Genomic DNA, 21,393 nt, shown 5'->3' on the forward strand with positions numbered 1-21,393 from the left:
TGCTCCTCTCCTAACCCAAAACACTTATGGCTCTGTATCAGCCAGAAGCAAGAGATGTGCCTGGGACCTTTGTCCTACAGCACAAGATTCTCCACCAGAAAGGAACAGAAGATCATACATGCTGGGCCACAGTCTGAGCCCAGTTTGCACTATTCCTATTAAACCTGCTAGATGAAAACTTCCTGCATACTCTCCAAACACAGGATTGAGTTGCTTAGGGATGTATCGGTCCTTTGTGTCCTTCTGCTCCTGCCCCACAGTCACCACCACGTAGGGGTCTGCCTTGCCATTGGGGTCTGCTGGAGACAGGTTCGTAGCCTGGAACACACAAGAGGTACTGCCGTACATCAGCTGCAGAGAGCAACCTGCACAAAGAACATTGCACAGGCCTGAGACCACCCAAGCCCTCTGGTCAGGTCCCTTCAGCAGCTGCCCCAGCAGTGAAACAGGCACTTGTTCCCACACAAATCCCCACTCAACAAGCTACTGATGTCTCCAGCTGTCAGCTCACCTACTTGCTCACTGTGTCAAGGCAGATGAGAGGAGCCAAGAAATGCCCATCTGGATTTTTAGCACCTCCTGAAGCTATAAAGCATGGAAGGGTCCCCATGGACAAGATGTAGCTCCACAGGGCTGGCAAAGCCTTCAAGACAGCATCGAGCTTTTCACAAACGCCTGCTCATATTTACTGAGCAGAGAATGGCAGGAGGTCCATAGGGAGGGACAGGCCTTCAAGCATCACTGCCACCACCACCAGAGACTTACCTTAACAATGTAAATTCTTACAAGAACCTTGATGGGTCTGTTCCTTGGAACACCCTGGGAAACCTTGGGATCTGTGCCAGCTTCCTCAGTGGGGTAGACATAGAAGGAGCCCTGTAGAAAAGACATTGCAAGTAACAACTACATACAAAAGAGAATATCTCAGATAGGATTGCAGCCACTAAGACCAGCTTCACCTGCCAACTGGAAAATCAGAACCATTGCCTCATGCAGACCACAGACACCCTGTGCCCATGGGGACTGTCTGTTCCAAAGGCACTGTCATGTCCACATGGCCCAGGCAGTCCCTGTTTGCAAGTTAGGCTGCAGGCTGTCATACCACTGCCAGTGCCAGATCTGAACATCTCCAGACACTTTGGACTGCCAAAGGCAGGGAGCACCAAAGGTTTTCTAGGGACCTTCTTAAATCAGCTGCTGTAGTTGATATTTCAGTCTTCAAGAGCTCTTTGGTGGGAGGATGATGCCTCTTTTAAAGAAGTTTTTTTAATTTTAAAACCAGTGAAGCTCACTAATTCTTACTTGCATACTGAGCATATGAAGAGGCCCCAGCCAGAATAAGAGTCCTTTATGCTTCATGCTTTCTCCTTGCACGAGCTAAAAAATCTAAATCAGGCGCATTTATCAACTAACAAAGGACCATAGTAAACAATTGCTTCAACAGGTACCAAGAGTACCGTGTTGCACCATGGCCTCACATCACCTTGCATACACATGCACTTTCCAAGGCTGTGCTGCTGTCTGCATGCTCTGAAATACAGGTTGTCCTAACAATTGTCTTTCACGGGCAACACAAATGTCATTCAAATGATACAGTACCTTGTACTTCCCCACAAAATGTTCATCCTCATTTCCATCTTCATCCTCATTTGCTTTGCCACGATTAAGGGGGAAAATACACAGCCAGTCTTCAAAATTACCAAACTCATTTTCCAGCTCAGAGTTGTAGATCTGAAATAAGTAGAAGGTCATTTTGGGCCTTTTCCTGCCATGTTAAAGGGCAGGAGAGTCAGAAAGGCCATCCTTTCCCTGCTTCAACCATTTCACCTGGTTCCACCTTACCCCTGTATTACTCAATGCAGGGGGTTATGGCTTTCCCTTATCCCCCCAGGTCCATCCTCAGATGTGCACACACATCCCAGCTTGGCTCCAAGGTCTCACTAGCTGTTTCAAAGCCCAGAAATGATGGGGGCCCAGCACACACTGCAGGTTCTCCTCCCAGTCTAACCTCCACTGCTGGGAGGTGAGGAGGGGATGGACAAAGGGTCAGACACTGTCATTCCAATAATCACCTGAAGAGTGGCAATGAGCTTCCTCTTGGGTCGAGCAGGTTCAGCTTCAATCACTGCTTCATCTTCTGCTTCAATGTCAATGGAGGATGCATTTAAATTCCCTCCATCTAAAAACAGCAATAGAAGATTAGAAAATGCTCTGATCTCTCCCATCATCTCAAGTCTGTCCATGAAATGACCCCAACAACAGCTTTCACTTTCACCCAGGGCTTTGACCTGTGCTGTGGCAACTGGAGCTACTGCTGTCTGTAACAGGTGTCCTTACGGTATCTCAGGTTTCCCAGCAAGGCATGGCTGGATGGATGGATGGGGGGACAAAAATTGGCACAGACTTCCCTGCCTGCATGGCTACTGTTTAGGAAGGAAGTGGGCAGAGACCAAATGAAGAAAGGTGGCTGGACCAGCCCACAGGTGCTGCCAGGGAAGGCACAAATGAGAGCTAACCCTCTTCTTTGGATGGATGCTTATTTGATGGACTGCTGTTTTGAGTGGATGTCTAACTTGAAGCATCACTACCACCTTGGTCACAGGAAGATGTGCCTGGAGAGAGCACAGCTAGACCTTTCTCTGGGACACCAGCAACCCAAGGACAGAGAGGGTGTGTCCTTGCCCCACTTCCCAAAGACCCCAGATCCCTTGAGCACTAATGACATGCAGGTACCCTCCAGCCCTCCCCTTAAATAGAATTTACATAATTTCTATACTTACTGTCTCACTTCCCCAGGTCATTGCCAGATGAGTCACTGCTTACACCCCCGCAAACATAGAATCATAGAATCATTTTGGTTGGAAAAGACCTTTAAGATCATTGTGTCCAACCATTAACCTAACATGACCAAGCCCACCACTAAACCATGTCCCTCAGCACCACATCTATATGTCTTTTGAACACCTCCAGGGACGGTGACTCCACCACCTCCCTGGGCAGCCTGTTCCAGTGCCTAACCACTCTTTCAGTGAAGAAATTTTTCCTCATATCCAACCTAAATCTCCCCTGGCACAACTTGAGGCCATTTCCTCTCGTCCTGTCATTAGTTACTTGGGAGAAGAGATCAACACCGGCCTCACTACAGCTTCCTTTTAAGTGGTTGTAGACAGTGATAAGGGCTCCCCTCAGCCTCCTCTTCCCTAGGCTAAACAACCCCAGTTCCCTCAGGCGATCCTCATAAGACACGTTTTCCAGACCCCTCATCAGCTTCATTGCCCTTCTCTGGACCCACTCCAGGACCTCAATGTCTTTCCTATACTGTGGAGCCCAAAACTGGACACAAGCCTATAACACTGTTCTCAGATCATCTGTTATCACTGTCTTTCTCTTACTTCGTAGTGAATCCTGCACCCCAGGTGAGTATCCCATGCACACAGAGTGATGCTCAGCTCCTGGACAGTTTTGATGATCCACCATCCTCTCTCCATCCCACCTTTGCTTCCTGCTCTCACCCTGACAATCCCATGATCCTTGGAGCTGACTTTTCTGCAGGTTTTTGCTCACTCAGGAAGGCTCTTGCTTCAACACAATTTACAAACATTTCTGAGGCAAGTTTGGTGTTTTCAACTTGAAATAGCCTTTGTTAGCCATTGACAATGTTTCCAGTCTCTCTGCTCCCTTTCATGTTGTTTTTGCTGAATGTTGCAAAGCTATTGCCTGCTCAGACCCCATTCCCACAAGCCCAACATCCTCTGGGATGGTGTAAAACCTGGCTTTCTCCACAGAAGAGCTAGAGAACTCACCTGCATCATTCAGGTCATCATTCTCAGCATCCTCCTCATCACTGCGTGTCTGAAACACAACAAACAGTCACCCCACATCCAAGAAAGGAAAGGCTTCTCCATCCAGTCATAGGACACTATCAAAGCTTTCCTGACAGCAGAGTCGGTAATACCTAGCCTGAGATCATTTAGCATTAACACCATTGCAGGAGGGTATCCAACGAGCACCTCAATGACCTTTTCTTCTTCCCAGATCCTCCTGCTGGCTTTTTTCATCGGTATTTAAGGGACACAGGGCAAGAAAGGAAATTTGCAGCAGACCTGCTCCTATAGCACATCCTGGGAAGACAGCCAGGATAGAGAGTAAGCAGCATGAAAGCCCCTGCATCGCAGCTAAAATCAGCAATGTCACGTTTTCAGGAGCGCCTCAAAAAAACCCCAGTCACATTCTCAAAAATCACTTGGGCACCTAGCCTCAAGGATGTTTCAACATCCATTGCCTGATTAAATCAGTCACGTGTTTGACACACAAAAGCCCACCTCTTCCTGCAGATCCATGCCAGGAGTGCTGCTGAAAATATCGTCCTCGAGTCAGTGCAACCACTTTTCCCCTCTGCTGGCAGCTGTCCCAAAAGATTACCTGGTTATACAGCTCCTTCAGGGACTCATAGTACTTGGACCACCAATCCAGTTCTTCCAGCTCTGGTTTTTCCTCTTCATATTCATCCTCCTTCTTTACAAGCTTATTGATAGGAATTTTCTTGAAAGGAGTCTTAAAAGAACAGAGAAAAGGATTCAGAGTGGGGAGATGACCACCCAGGACATCCATGCACCCCCTACTCTAGTGCCCTGGGAGCCTCTGACAAAGGCTCACCTTTCAGGCAGAGCACAGGAGGTGTAAAGCCATCTGTAGCCCCAGGTTTGTGTTGTGCTACAAAAGCATCAGTTTTCAAGGCACAAGGCAACAGAATTCTCCTCCCTGTGCCAGAGCCCAGACATCAGTGCCAGTGAACAGGCAGGACAGAGGAGTGTTTGGGTCCAGCGCAAAAACTGATATTTGAAACCTAACTCTGAACTTCTGAACTTTCTTTTTTTGTTTGTAAACTTCAGTTTGGCTTTCCAAACTTCAAAGTTTGCTGGGCCAAACACATCACTCACCTTCACAAGACTCAGGGGGTGCATGCTGGGACCTGGGTCACCAGCTGCCAGGCCAACGCTTACCACAGTCTGAGAGGGTAGATACTGGGATGAGACCTTCCAAGCTGAGATGAAGAGAAAGAGATTCATATTTCCATGCATTTATTTCTGCCTGCTGCTTCCTACTTTTTGGTCAGTTGTTATTTCACAGGAAAACCCTCCCTGGTACCCCACTATAGTGTGATTGCTTTCAGAGCCTTTGATAGCAGAGCCTGCAAAAATATTACTGGAAATCCAAGAACAGTGCTGAGACTGGCCACCATCATCAACATGCCTGTGCTGACTCCAAGGAATTCAGATTTATGTGATACGCCTTCCCTACTGGGAAATGACCAAAGATCGATCAATCCTTTGCTTCCTTCCATTTGTGTTATATTTATTTAACACTTCCAGGTGAGGAGCTCTGGCTGTTGCTATCACAGAGCTATTTGGTGAATCCATTACCCAAAGAACAGATCTTGACCCACTGATGTGAGAGAAGCGTAAACCTTCCAGTCCTTGGTCCTAGTGGACCAGCTCCCTAAAGCTTGATGGAGGTCTTACTGAAGACAGCTCTCCTACTACGCAGAGGGTTGAAATAGGTGAATACCATAGTCCTTCCCAGACTCTTTCCCCAGAGAGCTGGCAACCATGTGCAGCTTGCTACAAGCCCATTACCTCCAAATAGCCACTGTAATCCATCTCTGATTCTAGACACAAACTTTCCACAGGGACATATTACTGTCTAGTATCTAGCCCCAGCTAAACGTCCTGCTGGACTAAGACATCTTCACGAGCCATTCTCCCTCCTCAACTTTCTACAAATGTAACGCAAACAGTGCCTGGGAAACAGACCCCAAGGAGATGCCACATCCAGAGATGAACAGTCCTGCTGGTGGGGTGGGGAGACAAATGTTAAGCTAAACTTGGAGAAAACAGTCTGTAAATTGCCCTTTGCCATTCCCAAAGAGGGATGCCAGCCCTTACACAGCATTCCATTGCTTGGCTGCTGCTGCTTCCCAAATACCAGTCTGGAGCCAAGTGCTACAGACCAGGACCACAATCTGTCTCCAACCCTAACCTGCCCCACGCTGTGCTTTCGCTGGGCATCTTACAGCTTTTGGGAGAGGACTTTGCTGCCCAGCTAGGAGGGAGCAGAAGGGCCAGGGATCTCTGCTGCTGGCAGAACCTGCCTGCTGCCTCCACGTGAGCCTTGCCAAGCAACTCACCTTTGGGCACATCTTCTGGTTCCTCCTCCAGCTCTCTGGGAGAGAATTTCATCACATCAGACACAATGTGGGTACCCACCAGCACGGTGCGCCCAAATGCCCGCTTTTCCACCACAAAGATACTGAGGGGAGGGTGCAGGTAGACCTGCTCTGGGAGCTCCTGCAAAAGAACCGTGCACAGGGTTTGCAGAAGCAAGAATGATACCCATAGCAGCCCCATCACATGCAGGGAGGCACCCTGCAGCCCTGCCCAAAAACCAAAGCCTTGCAGTGACAGGCAATGGATGACACTGCTCTTGGTGGCTAATTTCACAAAGGTTTTATTCTGCAGCTGAACCATGTGGCCATGGGAGAGCAAAACCCTGGGGGCAGCCCCCCTCCTGTTACCTTGCCCCATGCAGACAGGCACTGCACAGGTGCAGGACAGTCACAGTGCACTCCAGCACGTCAAGACCCCCCTTCCCACTCACCACATCCATGTATTTGACCAGCTCGGTGAAGTTGGGGTTCTCTTTGTAGGCCACGATCACCTCTGATTCCACCTTCTTGCCAGAACATTCAATGATCACCTGGGGCTGATCTACCTCGAACATGTTCACCCGCTTCAGGTCCCGCAGGCCCCAGAACAGGATCTGAAGCACAACGTGAAGCTGCTGGGCTGCTGAAGACGTGGCACGGGCATGGTACAGCCACACAGCCTGCAGCCCTGCCCAGTGCCGCCACGCCACTCATCTCGCAAGACACAGACCCCAAGAGAGGCATGAGGCCACTCTCCCAACGCAGCCACCCAACAGCTCTGGCTGTTAAACTTCTGAGATGGTTTCTCCCTCATATCAAGCACCTCCACTTCTGGCATCTGCTCAGGCCTCAAAGGCACATTTGAGCTCCAAACTCAACTCCCTCCCCAAGCCTTGCCCTCTCCACAGGCCAGCTGTGCTGTCTGCTTAGAGCAGCCCAGTGGAGAGCCATCCCAGTAGAAGGCAGCGCACCTCTATGCGAAACTCCTTCAGCACCGGGCGGATGCCCTCAGGGATGATGAACTGTCCAGCATGGGGGTCTCCCAGGTAGGCGGGCTCCTTGGGCTCCACGTCCTCGGGCACTGACGGCTGAACAGGTGGAGCGAGGGCACACCAAGTGAGGAAGGCCATGCCATGCCCCTTCTCCCTCCCCTCTTGATCTGTGCTCGCAGGCTTTGTCCCTGCAGCGTCCCTCGAGTTGAAAGCCAGATGTGGCTTTCAACAGGGAATCCTCTGGTGGGCCCCATACAACCAGCTCCTCACCCACACAGCTCTCCCCAGAAAGCTGGCAACTATATGCAGCTTCCTACAAGCCTGTTACCTCCAAATAGCCACTGTAATCCAGCTCAATCAGCTCAAACGTGGCAATGAGCTCTCCCACTGCTTTGGTGCCTTTGTAGAAATCAAAGAACTGCAGGGCAGGTTTGGTGTACGGCTCATTGACCAGCTTCACCTGTGGGACAGCAAAGGCCTGGCCAAGGAACTCGGGGGAGCCCTGCAGGAAAGGGGGGAACAGGTCACAGTATCACTGTGTTCTCTCACCACCTCAGAGAAAAGACCACCACTAATTCCAGCCATTCTGGGACAGCATAAGAGCAATCTTCCACTTTGCCATCCTCTCCTTTGATTTCCTCTGCTCCATCCAGAGCTAGAAGCAGATGAAACATGCCTAGCAGCTCCTAACTCCTAGTCCATCTCCATGCAGAACTGGGCAAACGGCCTGAGACCATGCACCAGAGGGCATCAAAGCTAGATCAGGTTGCTCAAGAGTCTCCTCCAGCCAGGGTCTGAACGTCTCCAATGACAGAGATTCCACAGGCTCTCTGAGCTCCAGGCCCACCATTTGAACTCCTTCTGGGTGAGAATTGCTTCCTTAGATCAAGTTGGATTTTTTCATGTTCCAACTTGTGTTCATTGTCTGCCCCTGGGTACCTCCAAGAGAAGTCTGACTCCACTTTTTCTGCCCTCTCCCATCAGGCAGCTGCAGGCAGCCATAAGACACTGCCTTTGCCTCATCTTCTCCAGGCTGAATATACCCAGCTGTCCACCTCTCCTCACTGTCCTGTGCTCCAACCCCAGCCATCTTGCTGGCCTCCTCTGGACTCACTCAAGTATGTCAGTGTCTGTCCTGTACTGGGACCCAGAAAATGGACCCAGGAAAGCTGCTGAGCTACACAGGAGAATCCGGTACAAGTTATGCCATTCCCCTCATGATAAGAAAGAGGTCCCAGGAGAGAAGTGTGACTTCAAAGTACTAATGAAATAAGAAAAGGGAGGGCTGAGAAGGGATGGAAGATGACACCTGGGGGACAGAGGGGAAGCAATAGCCCTAAGAGGTGTATCATCTCACCCTAGCTACAAGCCCTCTGCAAAGTGAGCCTGCCAAGGAAGTGGGGCAGGCAGCTGGGAGAGGCGCAGTACTTCTCTAAAGAGAAGAGATTAAGAGATCCTGGATCCACAGAGCACTTGTCAGGCCCTGGCTCAGGGCATCTCCGAGCCACCTGTAGGCTCCAGCCAGTAGCTTCACCCCAGCTCATAGCACAAGTATGCAGAAACCCTCAGCTGCAGCCCCCAGGACTCTGGCACCGATGAACCAGGATCAAGCTGAGTCATGGAAACCAGAGATGTGGCTCCTAAGCGCCCACTTGCAGCAACCACACAGAGCTCCTTTGCCTTCCCTGTCCTGGAAACAACAGCAGGAGGGCAGCACAGCCTTACTTACAAATTTATTGTGGCTGAAAAGGTTGATTATAATGATGGGGGTCTCTGTTTTCAACTCTTCTTTTTTCCCATCAATAATGAGCTGGTCAAACAGAAGTAGCTCGTTCCACATGGGGCTCAGTGTGTCCTCCAGCATCTGCAGACAGAGACAGGAGGCCTGAGCATACCACAGTCAGTGGAAACAAACCATATGCACTTTGTAAAGAGAGTGAGGAAGTGTGGGCTGATCACCTCTCCCACACAGCCACATGGAGACAGTGCCTCGTAGGAGGGAAGAAGGTAAAAGTATGAAATCAGCACTTGGGGCCAACTAGCACATGCCAATCAACCCTTGAAACTGTGCCAAATGATACATATGTTTGTCAAACGTCACACCGCTCAGAGCACACAAAAACCTAGTGGCTGGATTTACAAAATGTCCAGGACTGCCACAGCATTGATATTCAACATGTCAGTAAGGACATGATGATTTTTCTCTCCCCGAGTCCCCAAGAAGGCAGAAGCAAGAGTTTAAGTGGTCTCACCCTGGTGGTCTGGCAATGAGTCGAAAACACCACCCTCGCAAACGGATCTGAAAGGCCATTGTTGTCTGCAGGGAGAATCCCTCGAGCCTGATACAGGTGGGCTCGGAGCTGGAAATAGCTGAAATCTGGTAAGAAAAAGAGAAGAGAGGTCCCAGTTTCCCAATCCAGCCCTGCATGAGACCAAAAAATGCATGAAGAGGGGCAGACAGGTAGGAGTGAGCACATCCTGCAAGGAATGGGCCACTTCTAGGTGGCACTCACTCTGGTTCTCAGAAAGCCAGCACATCCCAAAAAGTCTGGCCAAGCAAAACAAGCTCCACTGGTGTCCCAGACACCTCTGGGAAGGACACGACATGTGAAATGCGCAGTGATCTGCTGTGAGCATCTGCTGTGGAGGAACACGACCAAGCCTCAGCAAAGGGGCAGACCTCATGCCCATTGTCAGTTTGGCAGCACATTCGGTGCCTACGAAGCACCCATCCTGCCTGCTGCTCCATCTGTGAGCGTGCAAACACGTCCTCCTGAGAGCATACTGCACCTGCCTGTCCCAGTCATGTCTGGGAGATGATGGGGATATGATGTGGTCCTGCTCCTGGGATACTAACCCTGGGGCAAGACCTCTCACCTCTCTGGTCTCCTGCTCACAGTTTAAGCCATCGAAAAGTGGCATCTGCACTCACCATCCCTGCTGAGCCGGCTGGGAGGACTGTACGCTGAGAGCTGGGCTATCTCCTGTCCGCTCTCAGAGAGGTACTTGAATTCCTCAGGTAGCTCCGCCAGACAGTTCTTTGCATATTTGGTTACCCCAAGCCACATGTAGATCTCCAGTTTGGCAGAGATCTCCCCCGGGTGTAAGCCAGGGACCTGAAAGCACAGGAGGTTTAGCAGGTTTCCCACCTCAGCCAATGCCCCCTTCAGACCAAGATGATCACCATCAGCCAGTGACTGACCGAACAGCACAGGAGACAGAGCACCACACTGGCTGAGGCAAAAGGTAGTGGTGGAGTAAGAGCTGTGTTTCCTTGCAAACTCCAGGATTTCAGGAAGCAGGGCTGGAAGCAAGGAGGGAGAAGCAGCATGAAGCAAGCAAGAGCACACTGTTTGGTATAAACCCTACCTTCATAAAGACAGTCTGGATCTTCGCACAGTCCTTGCCTTTCTCCTCTTCGACTACTGAGTAGAGAATGTTCTGTGCAGGAATTCTTGCATATGCCACACGCCTGTTGTTGCTAAGCATCCAGACGAGTACATCGGGGAGGGTGCACTGGGGCTGGAGGGAGGAAAGAGAGGAACATCACAGCAGAGGAATAACACATATCTTGTCCTCCCTCCATTGACATGGTGAAAGCTTCATCTCCTAACAGGAGGGCCTGCTGGCTGCACAGTGATTTGGAGATCCAAATGAAGGGCTTAACACTGGGCACATGCTTGTGGAAGTCTCAGCCCTGCACTATGGCTTTGCAGGTGTTGTGGTTTAACCTTGGCCAGCAACTAAGCCCCACGCAGCCACTTACTGAATCCCCCTCGGTGGGATGGGGGAGAGAATCAGAAGAGTAGAAGTGAGAAAACTGATGGGTTGAGATAAAGACAATTTAATAAGGCAAAGCAAAAGCCACGCACGCAAGTAAAGCAAAATAAGGAATTCATTCACTACTTCCCATGGGCAGGAAGGTGTGCAGCCATCTCCAGGAAAGCAGGGCTCCACCACATGTAATAGCTACTTGGGAAGACAAACACCATAACTCTGAACGTCCCTCCCTTCCCCCAGCTTTGGATGCTGAGCAGGATGTCGTACGGTCTGGAATATCCCTCTGGTCGGTTGGGGCCAGCTGTCCCAGCTGTGTCCCCTCCCAGCTTCCCATGCACCCCCAGCCTGCTGGCTAGTGGGGTGGTGTGAGAGGCAGAAAAGGCCTTGATGCTGGGTGAGCACTGCTCAGCAGTAATGAAAACATCCCTGAATTATCCACGTTGTTTCCAGCACAAATCCAAAACGCAGCCCCGTACTAGCTACTGTGGAGAAAACCAACTCTACTCCAGCCAAAATCAGCTCAGCATGTTTCCTCGAGGGATGTGTGATTCGCCCTTTTTTTCATGGCGAACACCAGCAGAATGCACTCAGCCCCGTGCTGTGTTGGGGCGAGGGAACCCCCACAAGAGCAGAGAACTGGCATTTTACCCCACACATTTGACATGAGCCTGAGTGCTGATCCGTGGAAAGGCATCCCAGCAACATGAGTGCAGCTCGGGTTGAGAGCAGGACTTGCAATAAAGCAAATGCACAGATGGAAGCAATGACTTCTTTTAAACTCTAACTTCAGCTCTCTTCCCTATCACAGTTTCCCTGTCATTAGTGTTTGCACTTGTACTTGGTACTTGTACTCGCAACTTTTCAGTACATAAGTAGCTGAAGCAATTTATTACTGATCCAAACCAAGATCACCAGCCTCCAAGCTGGGACTAATAGAGGCAAGTGCATGTGCCGGGCTGACTCCACAGAGACAGCAACATTCCCACCCAATCGCAGGGAGCAAAATGGGGAGAGGTTCCTTTCTGTCTGAGGGATCAGTTGCAGCCAGCCTGTGAGGCTGGAGCCTGAGGACCACTTTTCCTCCTGGTGATGTGGAGGGTGATATCTTGTTCACGCTAAAGTCTACCCTCAAATAGCTAAAGGTGTGAAAATTATTTGACTTCACTTAGTGAAAGACTTCTCCAAACTGCAACAACATCCGTCCAACTAACTCCAGCAAACATTGCATTCTGGTTTATGCTACAGGAACGCACTGATTTTCCCGAGTTACTTCAAACAGAGCCAGTGAAACTCTGAAAATGGAGAGTCTCTGGTATGGATGAGAGACCTTATTTCAATGCAAGTCTGAATTTGCAGAAAGGGTCCAGGGTCAGTCCCTGGTGGGACTGCAGGCAGCACAGGCAAGGCTATTTTCTCAGACAGACTGCCTGCAGCCCTGCTGCAGGCATGGCCTCAGGCTGGCCAGGCAGAGATGGATGGGTGGCCTGGAGATGGCCTAGCTCTGCCTCCAACCCACCACTGAGCTGCTTGGACCCCTGCTCTGTCAGCAGCAGCCTTGCAAATCTGCCAAGCCTCATCCCTCATAAGAACCATTACATTAAATATGGTAGCTTCCAGCAGCTGGGACGTGGGATTTTATATAGCAAGGAAAGACAGCAGCGGAAAAGCCCCAACTCAGGCTGGTAAGAGCCCTGGCAGCCAGCCCAGGGCCCTCTCCTTGCCTGTACCCTCTCCTCATCAGAAACGGGGTGCCCCAGGAGCAGCTGTACCTCTTTAGCCATGAAGCGTAGCTTTGCCAGGATCCTCCTTGTCTCCTTAACCTTTTCCTTGACGTTGGCTCGAGTCAGCCGCCGCCTCACACGGAGCCCCTGCTTTGCGTACAGGACCTGAACAGAGAGCACAGCTGTCACACGCCTGGCCGTGACCCAGGCATGCCATGCTGGCACCTTGCACGGGGGCTCTGAGGGGAAGTGCGCTGAATGTGTCCATCCTGTCCCATCACGCCCTGACCTCCACCATGGCTCACTCCCCAGCTGCAAACCTCCATGACCCTATCACAAGCTGTTTAGTGAAGGGTGCCAAGAACTGGAGACTCCAGTAACTCATCAGCTCTGCTGATACCAGCCGGTAACAGAAGTCCATGAGCTTTTGCATCATTCAGGGCAGAAAGACGTATAAGGAATAAATGTTTCAGAAGCTGGTGGTCTAAGGCTCCAGATAGTGCCCAGGGGAGGCTTTGCACAAGGAGCAACTTGGGGCCACAGAAGTATGCCAATATGAAGATGTAGGAAACTAGAAGACAGGGCTGGGCTTTCACGTCCATTAGTTGATGGTGCACACATCTGAGGAGAGACTTTGTGACGAACCAAAACTAATAACGAAATCCAGAAAGAATTCAGGGTGCAGACCCAGTACGGACTGACAAGGCCAGAAAACTCATCTTTTGGGCTGGTTCTCTCTTTCAGAGAGTCTCAACTTACCAGAGTACCTTCACCAGAGCTCAGGTGACGATGTACAGGAAGGCAAAAGGAGGGAGCTAGGACACAGACATGCCTAAATTTTATTTCCTCCTGCTGACATTGCATTTTGGTCAGCCTTTCAAAGCTTTGTAGTCTGATGGGGTCTATGACTACAGCCATGTTCTGCTGTGCTGTGAGGGAGGGTATGTAACTGTGCTCTCATTCAGCTAGCTGGCCTTGTCTGCAGGATTACGAGTGCCTAGATGTTGCCCTCTTTGGGGACAAGCAGAGGAATGGCTGTTGTAGATAGGCTGGATGGGTACCCAGCCTGTGGGCTGAGTTTCCAGGGGCAGTGGGTCACAGTGAGCTCCCCCAAAACTGCCTTGCCTGCAGGAATAGCCTGCACCAAAAGGCCTCCAGCAACCTACTGGAAAGCACCATGCATGTGCTCAGCCACACGTGCCTCACAGGAGAGGAAGGATGGCACCAAGGCACAGCATCTGCATACAACTGGAGGCAGCCATAGCCAGTCCCTGACCCTGTTCCCTGTGCTGGAAGCTGTATTGCTCTGAGCAGAAGTGGGAGATACTGCAGAAGAAGCCTATGAGTGATACCGTGAGTCTTCACCCCAAGTTTCCTCCTTAGTATCAATTCCAGCTGGTCCTCCAGAACCATCCCCCGAGTGGGGATCGCATGGGCTCCCACCACCATCACCAAGCCCCACAGCTTACGATGTTGCGCATCAGGTATTTCGTCCGACACCTGTCAAGGTTGTTTGGATGTGCCATGGTTTTTCTCTCTGCGCTGAGTGAATATTGTCTGCAATAAGAAAAGCAGCACAGGCTCTGCACCCCCTGCACCCAGCAGGCAGAGCACAGCTCACACAGAAGGGGCACAAGCTCCAAATCCCTGGTCCTAATCCAGATGCATCAGAAATATCTCTCTCTCCAATGCCCTCTCTTCTGCAAGCTTTTTGATTTGGAAGGTACACTGGGGATTGCTCAGCACCTGAGGCTCCCTCTCTACTGTTGCCATCACAAGGCTGGGGACTGAAGTACGTATCCGACCCTAACAGGCAGTCGCAGTGATTGAAACACTAGTCTCTTGTCTGTGTGACTGAAGAGAGTGAAGGAAATGTCCTAACATTCAGGAAACACCCAGCAGCCTGGGAACATCGAAGCTGCAGTCTGTGACTGGAGTACCCTCTCCAAGTTTGAAGAGCTACAGGGTCCTTTCCCCAGGTCCTCCTGGTTTCCTGCTGCTTATACACCTCAAGAGAACAAGCCTAGGCAGAGCATGATACAACGTCCTAACCTAAAAACAAGAAACCTTAGGAAATCAGGGACATGCTAACCTGCATCCAGCTACAAATTCCTCCAGCACCTCCCTGAGACGCTCTTCTCCGTTAGCCTTTGGCCTTCTCACAAGCTTCTCCACGTCATCCAGCCCCTGCTCCTGCAAGGAAAGCACAACATTCAGGGAGCTCGTGTCTGGCTGTGGGGTCAGAGTGAATCATAGAATCATAGAACAGTTTTCGTTGGAAGAGATCTTCAAGATCATCAAGTCCAACCTTGGTCCCAGCTCTATCAACACCATAAACCATGTCCCTAAGTACAACACCTACGCGTCTCTTAAACACCTCCAGGGATGGTGACTCCATCACCTCCCTGGGAAACGTTGCAACAATGCATTTATCACAAATTACTTGCGCCCTTCCGCGGAGCTGGGGATCATGAGACTGCTGCAGGTCAGACCTGTGCTGCCAGGGATTCTCCGGAGCGCGGGGATAACTTTAACAATGGTTGTTACAACACCTTGTGTTTCAGTCCTTGAGCAGCCACTGAAACACACTGGTAAGCTCTGCTTTTGGATTTTTGAGCCCAAAAGGCAAAGACGAGGCCCTGGGAAGAGACTGCACCCCACCTGATGACAGCCCTGAGGAGGTTGCAGCAGCATCTCCCCACGCAGCTCAGGACTGGCAGCAGAGGAGCATTTTGTCACAGACATCTTTTTGTCACAGACACCTCCAGGAGCCACTGCCAGGCTATGGCACAGCATAGGCAGTGGCTCTGCACTCACTACCCTACCCCACATGTCTAAAGGGCAGGTGGGATTGAGCCCTGTGACAGACACAGACTCACACAGGGTGTGAGAATGTTTAAGGCAAACATCTCACAGAGCAACTGCATGTGCCACAAGGAAAGCACACCAGGAAGGACTGTGCCACAGACAGACACCCTGAACACGCTACCAGGCGCTCTGCCAGCTTGACAATCCAGTTGGAAATGCAGAGTCTCCAGGTGTGATCCTCCCAGTAGCTCCACACGTACACGCAGGGTTTTTCATGCACCATGGGCAGGCAGCTGTATGACCTAAGGGCAGCAGGCACAGGAGGTTACGGCTGCTGTCTGTAGAAAGCACATGCCATCTCACAACGCCGCGCTTGCACACCCAGCACAGGCAGCAGCATCTGGGTTCTGTTCAGAGAACTGGCTGGTTTGAGCCCTGCACCATGGACATGGATGCAAGCTGCTGGATCTGCCCTTTGCCATCCCAAACTAGCGCACAGGATTTCTAGCAGAGAGCACAGCACCTGCCCAGATGAATGAGGCTGATGGGAGCACGGGATGCTGCCAAGATTTCTTGCTGCTATGGGATTGAGTAGTAGCAGGCACAGGACTCACAAGGCAAACAGCAAGACATTGCCAGGCCTGTGGGACAAACCAGTCAGCGGTCCCAGAGCAAACATCACCAGAAGAGCCTGTGTATGTGTCTCGCCTGCCCAATATAGGACAGCATGTGCTGGAGTACTCCTCTCCTTCCTCCTCAATGGAAACAAGCCCTTAGGATGCTGCTTGTTAACCAGAGAAGGGACTGCTGTTACTGATGGGTCAATTTCCCCAAGTCCCTGTCCTTGGCCACCTGCACACATCAAGCAGACACCACAGGGCCTGTAGGGCTCATGGGCAATGGCAGCCAGCTAGGCCATGGCAAGCTGTAGGGCTGCAAAGAGGAGAAACACGTGCACAGCACTCGAATTGCTGAGCAGACCTCTAATAGCATCTGAAATAACCAACTTGGGAAGCTGGGGCAGGACCAAGGGAGGTGAGAAAGAAGGATGAAGAAGACTCACCTGTCACACTCCACAGGCTCTGGTCTCTGACTCTCCGTCACCGACTTGTTCAGCGCTGCTGAAGCTGGGGCCAGGAACTCAACATCCAGCTCACCATCTGAATCAGTGTCCAGCAAAGGCTGCTTTTCTACTGTCACTTCTCCCTTTTCCATTTTTCTCCCTACTTTGGTCAAAACCTCTTCAGCTTTGCCATAGTTTCCTTGAAGTTAAGCATTAAACAGTAAACAGGTAAGTGGGATCACTGTTAAACAAGTTTGCTAGCTCGCAAAATCAGAGTGCAACCATCCTGCCAAGAGAAGTACATAGAAGAACTAGCAGTTCAGTAGCCTCCAACCATCAAGGCATTACATGGACAACCAGAAGGTCTGAGAAGGAGCTGGGCAGTTGCAAGGAAGTCCTTATGTATGCCTTCAAGTTCCATCAGCTCACCAAGTGCCTGCTAACTGCCATCTACACCCCTACATTGGGTTCAGCAGCAGTCACTCAGGAAGACTTCTCAGCATCAAGCATCTCCACCCATCCAGCTTAGCAGGTGGTGACTTGGACCTGCTTGCCTACCATTGTGTCCCCATCACCTGCTGTTGCAGCCCCTCAGCACCACACGACCAGCCCCAGTATCCCAGCTTCCCTTCCCCTGCTTCCCTCTCTTGCTCCCAAATCCTTCTACCTCTTCTCATCCCCACTTCCCAGGAGCGCTTCAACCACTCTCCCCAAACAGGCAGTTCGTACAAATACTGCAAATCTCAAATCCCATAGGAGAGCATCCAGACTTTTAAGGTAATTAAAGCACTGTGACTCATCCCCCATCCTTCCTGAGTTCCTGTTTCAGAGGCTGGCACCCGAGGAGTGCAGTGCTGACTTGGACTGTCAGACGGAGATTCATGCTGTTCCCATAGCTTCTGGACACAGGGCCCTGGGGGATACCCACCTATAGAGACTTCAAAGCTGACAGGCTTGGAGCTGAGAGAGGAGTCCATCATAGTGGCTTCAAAGAAGGCGGCGAAGAGGAGGAATTCCTCCTTCCTCCCCAACGCATTCTGAGCAAGGAGACAGAAATCAGCCCAAGAGCCTCATGTGCCAAAACACTGCCTCAGCAGAAATTCAGAAAGCCCCAGGGCACGGCCAGTGCCTGCCAGCCCTCCTAAGAGACATCAGCTGGATGCTGCTGAGGTCACCACCGCTGGGCTGCCAGATGCGGGTCAAGTTTTTTTGGAAAACCCAGTGGGTTGGTGCAGAGCCATGGCTTTGGCTGATGCTTGTGTGAAGCCACTGAGCAGGTTTGCAGGCTAAGGGATGTCTGTATCTTGCCTGCCTTTCCCAGGCCAAGTAGACACCCAAAGCCAGCTAACAGCTCCCTGACTCCAGGGGAGAAAAAGCACATGCTCAAAGGCAGTTGTGCCCTGGGAATTACACCCACATGAGAGTCCTCCCTGTGCCAGGAAGGCAGCACCTATGAGGATGCTCCAGCCTTAGTGTGGGAGGCAGTTTTGGGACTGCAGGTGTGGCCTCAGCCCTTGCAGAGGCTGAGAGACCCCTGGATGGCCCAGCAATGGGCAAGCTGGGTTTGTCCCAGCACTGTTACATCAGCAAGTGATCCCACTGCCTCTTCCCCATGAGGCCTGTGCATGCCCCAGGCCAGCGTGGGTCAGCCACTCCAGCATGGCAGGACTCACCTCAGGGAGCGGATGAAGCTCCTCCACCGCTACAGTGACCTCCTCAGGCTGCTCGGCCTCCTGAGAGCCCTCAGGCTCCTCCTCTCCCTGCAGCCGGCTCAGTTCTTTAGCCTTCTCCTTGGATTTCTTACTTTTCTTCTTCAGCTTCAGTTTGCTTAGGGCACCTTTCGTCTTGTCCCCAAGCTTCCTCTCTGCCACACTGGGGCTGCTGAAGATCTCCACCATGATGGCCATGAGGATGCGCCCACGGTAGAAGATCCCCTCACCCACGCCCTCATTGAGGTCCTTGTGGATGTCCCGCAGAGCCGAGTTCTGGGGGGAGCCATACAGGTTCACCCACGCTGGGCCAAAGGTGGGGTTAAAGCCTGCAGCGACAGGGACAGGGTCTAATTACACCACAGGGTGCTGCTGTAGAGGCCTTCCCCCAGGAAGAGAGCCCAGGACACAGGGATATGAGCATGCTTCAGCCACTCCTTCCCACCTCCAGAAGACCACCATGGCCAAGCAGAAGGTGCATGGCATGGGGCTGCCCAGGATGCCCTGCCCGGGAGGCAGCCATGCCAGGCCTCACCATTCCTGCTAGGGTCTGAGATCTGCTGCAGGTCAACATAGTGTGTAGCGATGGCCACGTCACAAACATTGGCATCATCCAACACCTGGACTTTTATCTTCCTGGCCAGAGGCGGAAACATCTCGATGAAGCTGATCTGCTCATTCCACTCAGGCTCAGTGGTGTTGGTCTCTACTGATGTTTCCCCCTGGGAAGAAGGTGGGAAAGCCATGCAGTCCCAGCTGGCAGCCAGAGCAAGGGAGGCCTCAGAGCCTCTCTGGGAATGGCATGTCCTCCTGTCCTGCCTGCAAAAGGTGCTGGGCAGGCTCTGGAGGTGACAGTGTCCCTGCTCCTGCCCCTGTCCCAGCAATTTCTCCCTGTGCTTCATCAAGGGGAGCTGTTCCAAGGCTCTGGTTGTGCCCTGCACGGCCAATGGAAAGACTGGAAGCAAGCGGGCAGCACCACCAGACCCAGAGGTGTTGCAGAGTCCCCTGGAAGCACCTCCAGGCCCACTAGGCTACCCAGGGACTGATTCTCATCTTATCTTAATGGATATCACAGGACCAGAAACCCTGGCCCTGGGTGCAACAAAAGGGCCATTAGCTCAGTAGACTCTCCCAAGGGTGTCAGGCTGAGTCCAGCTTGCCAACGAGGACTTCTAGTCCAGGATTTATTTGATCCTCTCCCTATGTTTAGGGATACAAAATCTCTGCCTGCACAGCAAGTAGCTCAGCCAGTGGCTGTGGTCAGGGCTGGGGCTGTCCCCCATGCAGGTCTCTGCACAGACAAGTCCCATAAAAGCCTTCTCATCCAGACGCCACACAATCATGGCCACACAGCTCAGGCCACTGCCAAAGACAGCAAGACTTGTGCTCTCGCAGCCTGTCTCCAGTGGGGTTGCTGTGTCCCATGGAGGCCCCTGACAGCATCAGCCCAGCACATGCTACTGCACAGACAAGGGAAGATCAGCCTAGCTCCATGCAGACCCCACAGCAGACTCACCTGTTGCCCACAGAACAAGACCTGCACATATGGGTCGATAAACACTTTTTTCTCCCCTATGATCTTGGAGAAACCACCCATGATGCCCGCGCTCATGCTGGGCAGGCCCTCGGCACGATACAGCTTGATGCAGACCCTGGCCCAGGGTCTCTCTGCAGGGACTCTCTTAGGCAGCAGCAGGTTCCTGAAAGACAAATTCATCATCTGGTCTTCTCCCAGAGCCCAGGAAATGCAATGCTGGGAAATGCCCTGACTGGCAGGAGGTTTGGATCCTGCCCCACCACAAGTCTCTTTCCCTGGGTCCTTCCCCAACGGAAGAGCAAAAAAAGGGGCAAAAAAGGTAGTGTGAAGACAGATGTGACTATTTTCCCCAGGGCCACGTAAGACCACACTGCACCCACCTTTCAATGTCCTCATCCCGGCCGCTGGAGGAGGTGGGAAGGGAGCCCACAACATCCCCACGTGCAGTGACAGAGATGTTGCACTTCACAAAGCCTTTCACACCTGCCCGGGTGTCCGTGGGGTCACTGATAACAGCCCACTTCTGGAAAAACCTGTGATCTGAGAGGGAAGGAAAGCGTTTCCCTGCAGAGAGCCCAGGTTATCATTTCACATCCCAACTATGTCTGCACAAAGATTACCCTGACCCTGCCTCTGAAGGTGCAGGAGGTGTCACCAGCCCTCAGACAGCTGGGAGGAGAAGCAAGTGCTGGTCCTCATGTGAGCCAAGTCCTTGAAAGACAGGGCCCTCACCAGACTCAGCAAAGCATACAGGAAATACCAGTTTCAGACAAAGCCAGGGTCAGGGAGCAGGTATGCTGTGCAGCTGGTCATACCTGGCTGGCTGTACACTGTCTCAACATCCATCTTGAACATCCCTATGCACGTTCCCAGGAACGGTATCTTCTTTGAGTGAAAAACCTGCAGACAGCACAAATCCCTCTGAGTGCCAAAAGATGTGGGCAGCCAGGTGACATATCCAGACATCTCTGAGGAGGACGGGACTGCTGAGAGATGCCCATTCCAATGCACAGCTCAGGCAGTGGTTGCAAGCTCCTCATGCACCCATCTGAGTTAGCCCTGGGATAAACCCATTCCTGCTCAACCATTCCCACAAAGCAGCCCCTCGCCCTCAGTGAAACCTGGGCCAAGGCAAATTCATGTGCAACCAATTCAGCTGCTTCTGCCAGCCCCAGATAAGCCAAACCCCTACAACAGAGCAAGGGCAGACCTGCTTTCCTGCAGGGAGTCCTGTGTCCATATCCTGCTGGGTCAGGGCAGAGCCATGCCCCCACCAGGCTAGTGTCTCTCCCAAAACCCAAGCCTTGCTCAGTGCTTGCTGAACCCGTAACAACAGAAGAGAAATGCAGCCTTTCACAGTGAAAGCGCTGGAGATCATGTGGCAAAGGAGGTGCTGACTGGGTTTAGCTATCTTCAGAAACGCTCCATGTCCTGGGGAAGCCCCTGTGCTTTGGGCCAGGGGAAGCCCCTGTGCTTTGGGCCAGGGGATTTCTGAAGACTGCTCTCTGCCTGTCTGGGCTTTTCTATAAGCACAAATCACTGCTGAGCTCCCCTCACACCAGTCATTCACCTCCACAA

General features: G+C 51.8%; 1 protein-coding gene across 1 annotated transcript in view; it reads right to left on the bottom strand.

The window, feature by feature from the left end:
* Window positions 1–21,393, bottom strand: part of LOC104344474 (fer-1-like protein 4) — a 39,303-nt gene that overhangs the window by 9,742 nt on the left and 8,168 nt on the right. The window contains exons 11-36 of the mRNA XM_086474563.1: window positions 20,631–20,715; window positions 20,196–20,355; window positions 19,795–19,978; window positions 18,814–19,000; window positions 18,243–18,607; window positions 17,498–17,606; window positions 16,570–16,768; window positions 15,688–15,808; window positions 14,791–14,891; window positions 14,168–14,255; window positions 12,747–12,863; window positions 10,567–10,719; window positions 10,130–10,313; window positions 9,450–9,574; window positions 8,927–9,061; window positions 7,526–7,699; window positions 7,177–7,293; window positions 6,658–6,819; window positions 6,188–6,347; window positions 4,941–5,044; window positions 4,423–4,554; window positions 3,804–3,852; window positions 2,073–2,179; window positions 1,600–1,731; window positions 766–876; window positions 191–318 (exon numbers count right to left, since the gene is read on the bottom strand). Of these exons, the coding sequence (XP_086330689.1) occupies window positions 191–318; window positions 766–876; window positions 1,600–1,731; window positions 2,073–2,179; window positions 3,804–3,852; window positions 4,423–4,554; window positions 4,941–5,044; window positions 6,188–6,347; window positions 6,658–6,819; window positions 7,177–7,293; window positions 7,526–7,699; window positions 8,927–9,061; window positions 9,450–9,574; window positions 10,130–10,313; window positions 10,567–10,719; window positions 12,747–12,863; window positions 14,168–14,255; window positions 14,791–14,891; window positions 15,688–15,808; window positions 16,570–16,768; window positions 17,498–17,606; window positions 18,243–18,607; window positions 18,814–19,000; window positions 19,795–19,978; window positions 20,196–20,355; window positions 20,631–20,715 (3,689 nt within the window). The remainder of the gene's footprint in view (window positions 1–190; window positions 319–765; window positions 877–1,599; window positions 1,732–2,072; window positions 2,180–3,803; window positions 3,853–4,422; window positions 4,555–4,940; window positions 5,045–6,187; window positions 6,348–6,657; window positions 6,820–7,176; window positions 7,294–7,525; window positions 7,700–8,926; window positions 9,062–9,449; window positions 9,575–10,129; window positions 10,314–10,566; window positions 10,720–12,746; window positions 12,864–14,167; window positions 14,256–14,790; window positions 14,892–15,687; window positions 15,809–16,569; window positions 16,769–17,497; window positions 17,607–18,242; window positions 18,608–18,813; window positions 19,001–19,794; window positions 19,979–20,195; window positions 20,356–20,630; window positions 20,716–21,393) is intronic.

The sequence above is a fragment of the Leptosomus discolor genome, chromosome 17, assembly GCF_034619465.1.
Source record: "Leptosomus discolor isolate bLepDis1 chromosome 17, bLepDis1.hap2, whole genome shotgun sequence".
Lineage (NCBI taxonomy): Eukaryota > Metazoa > Chordata > Aves > Leptosomiformes > Leptosomidae > Leptosomus > Leptosomus discolor.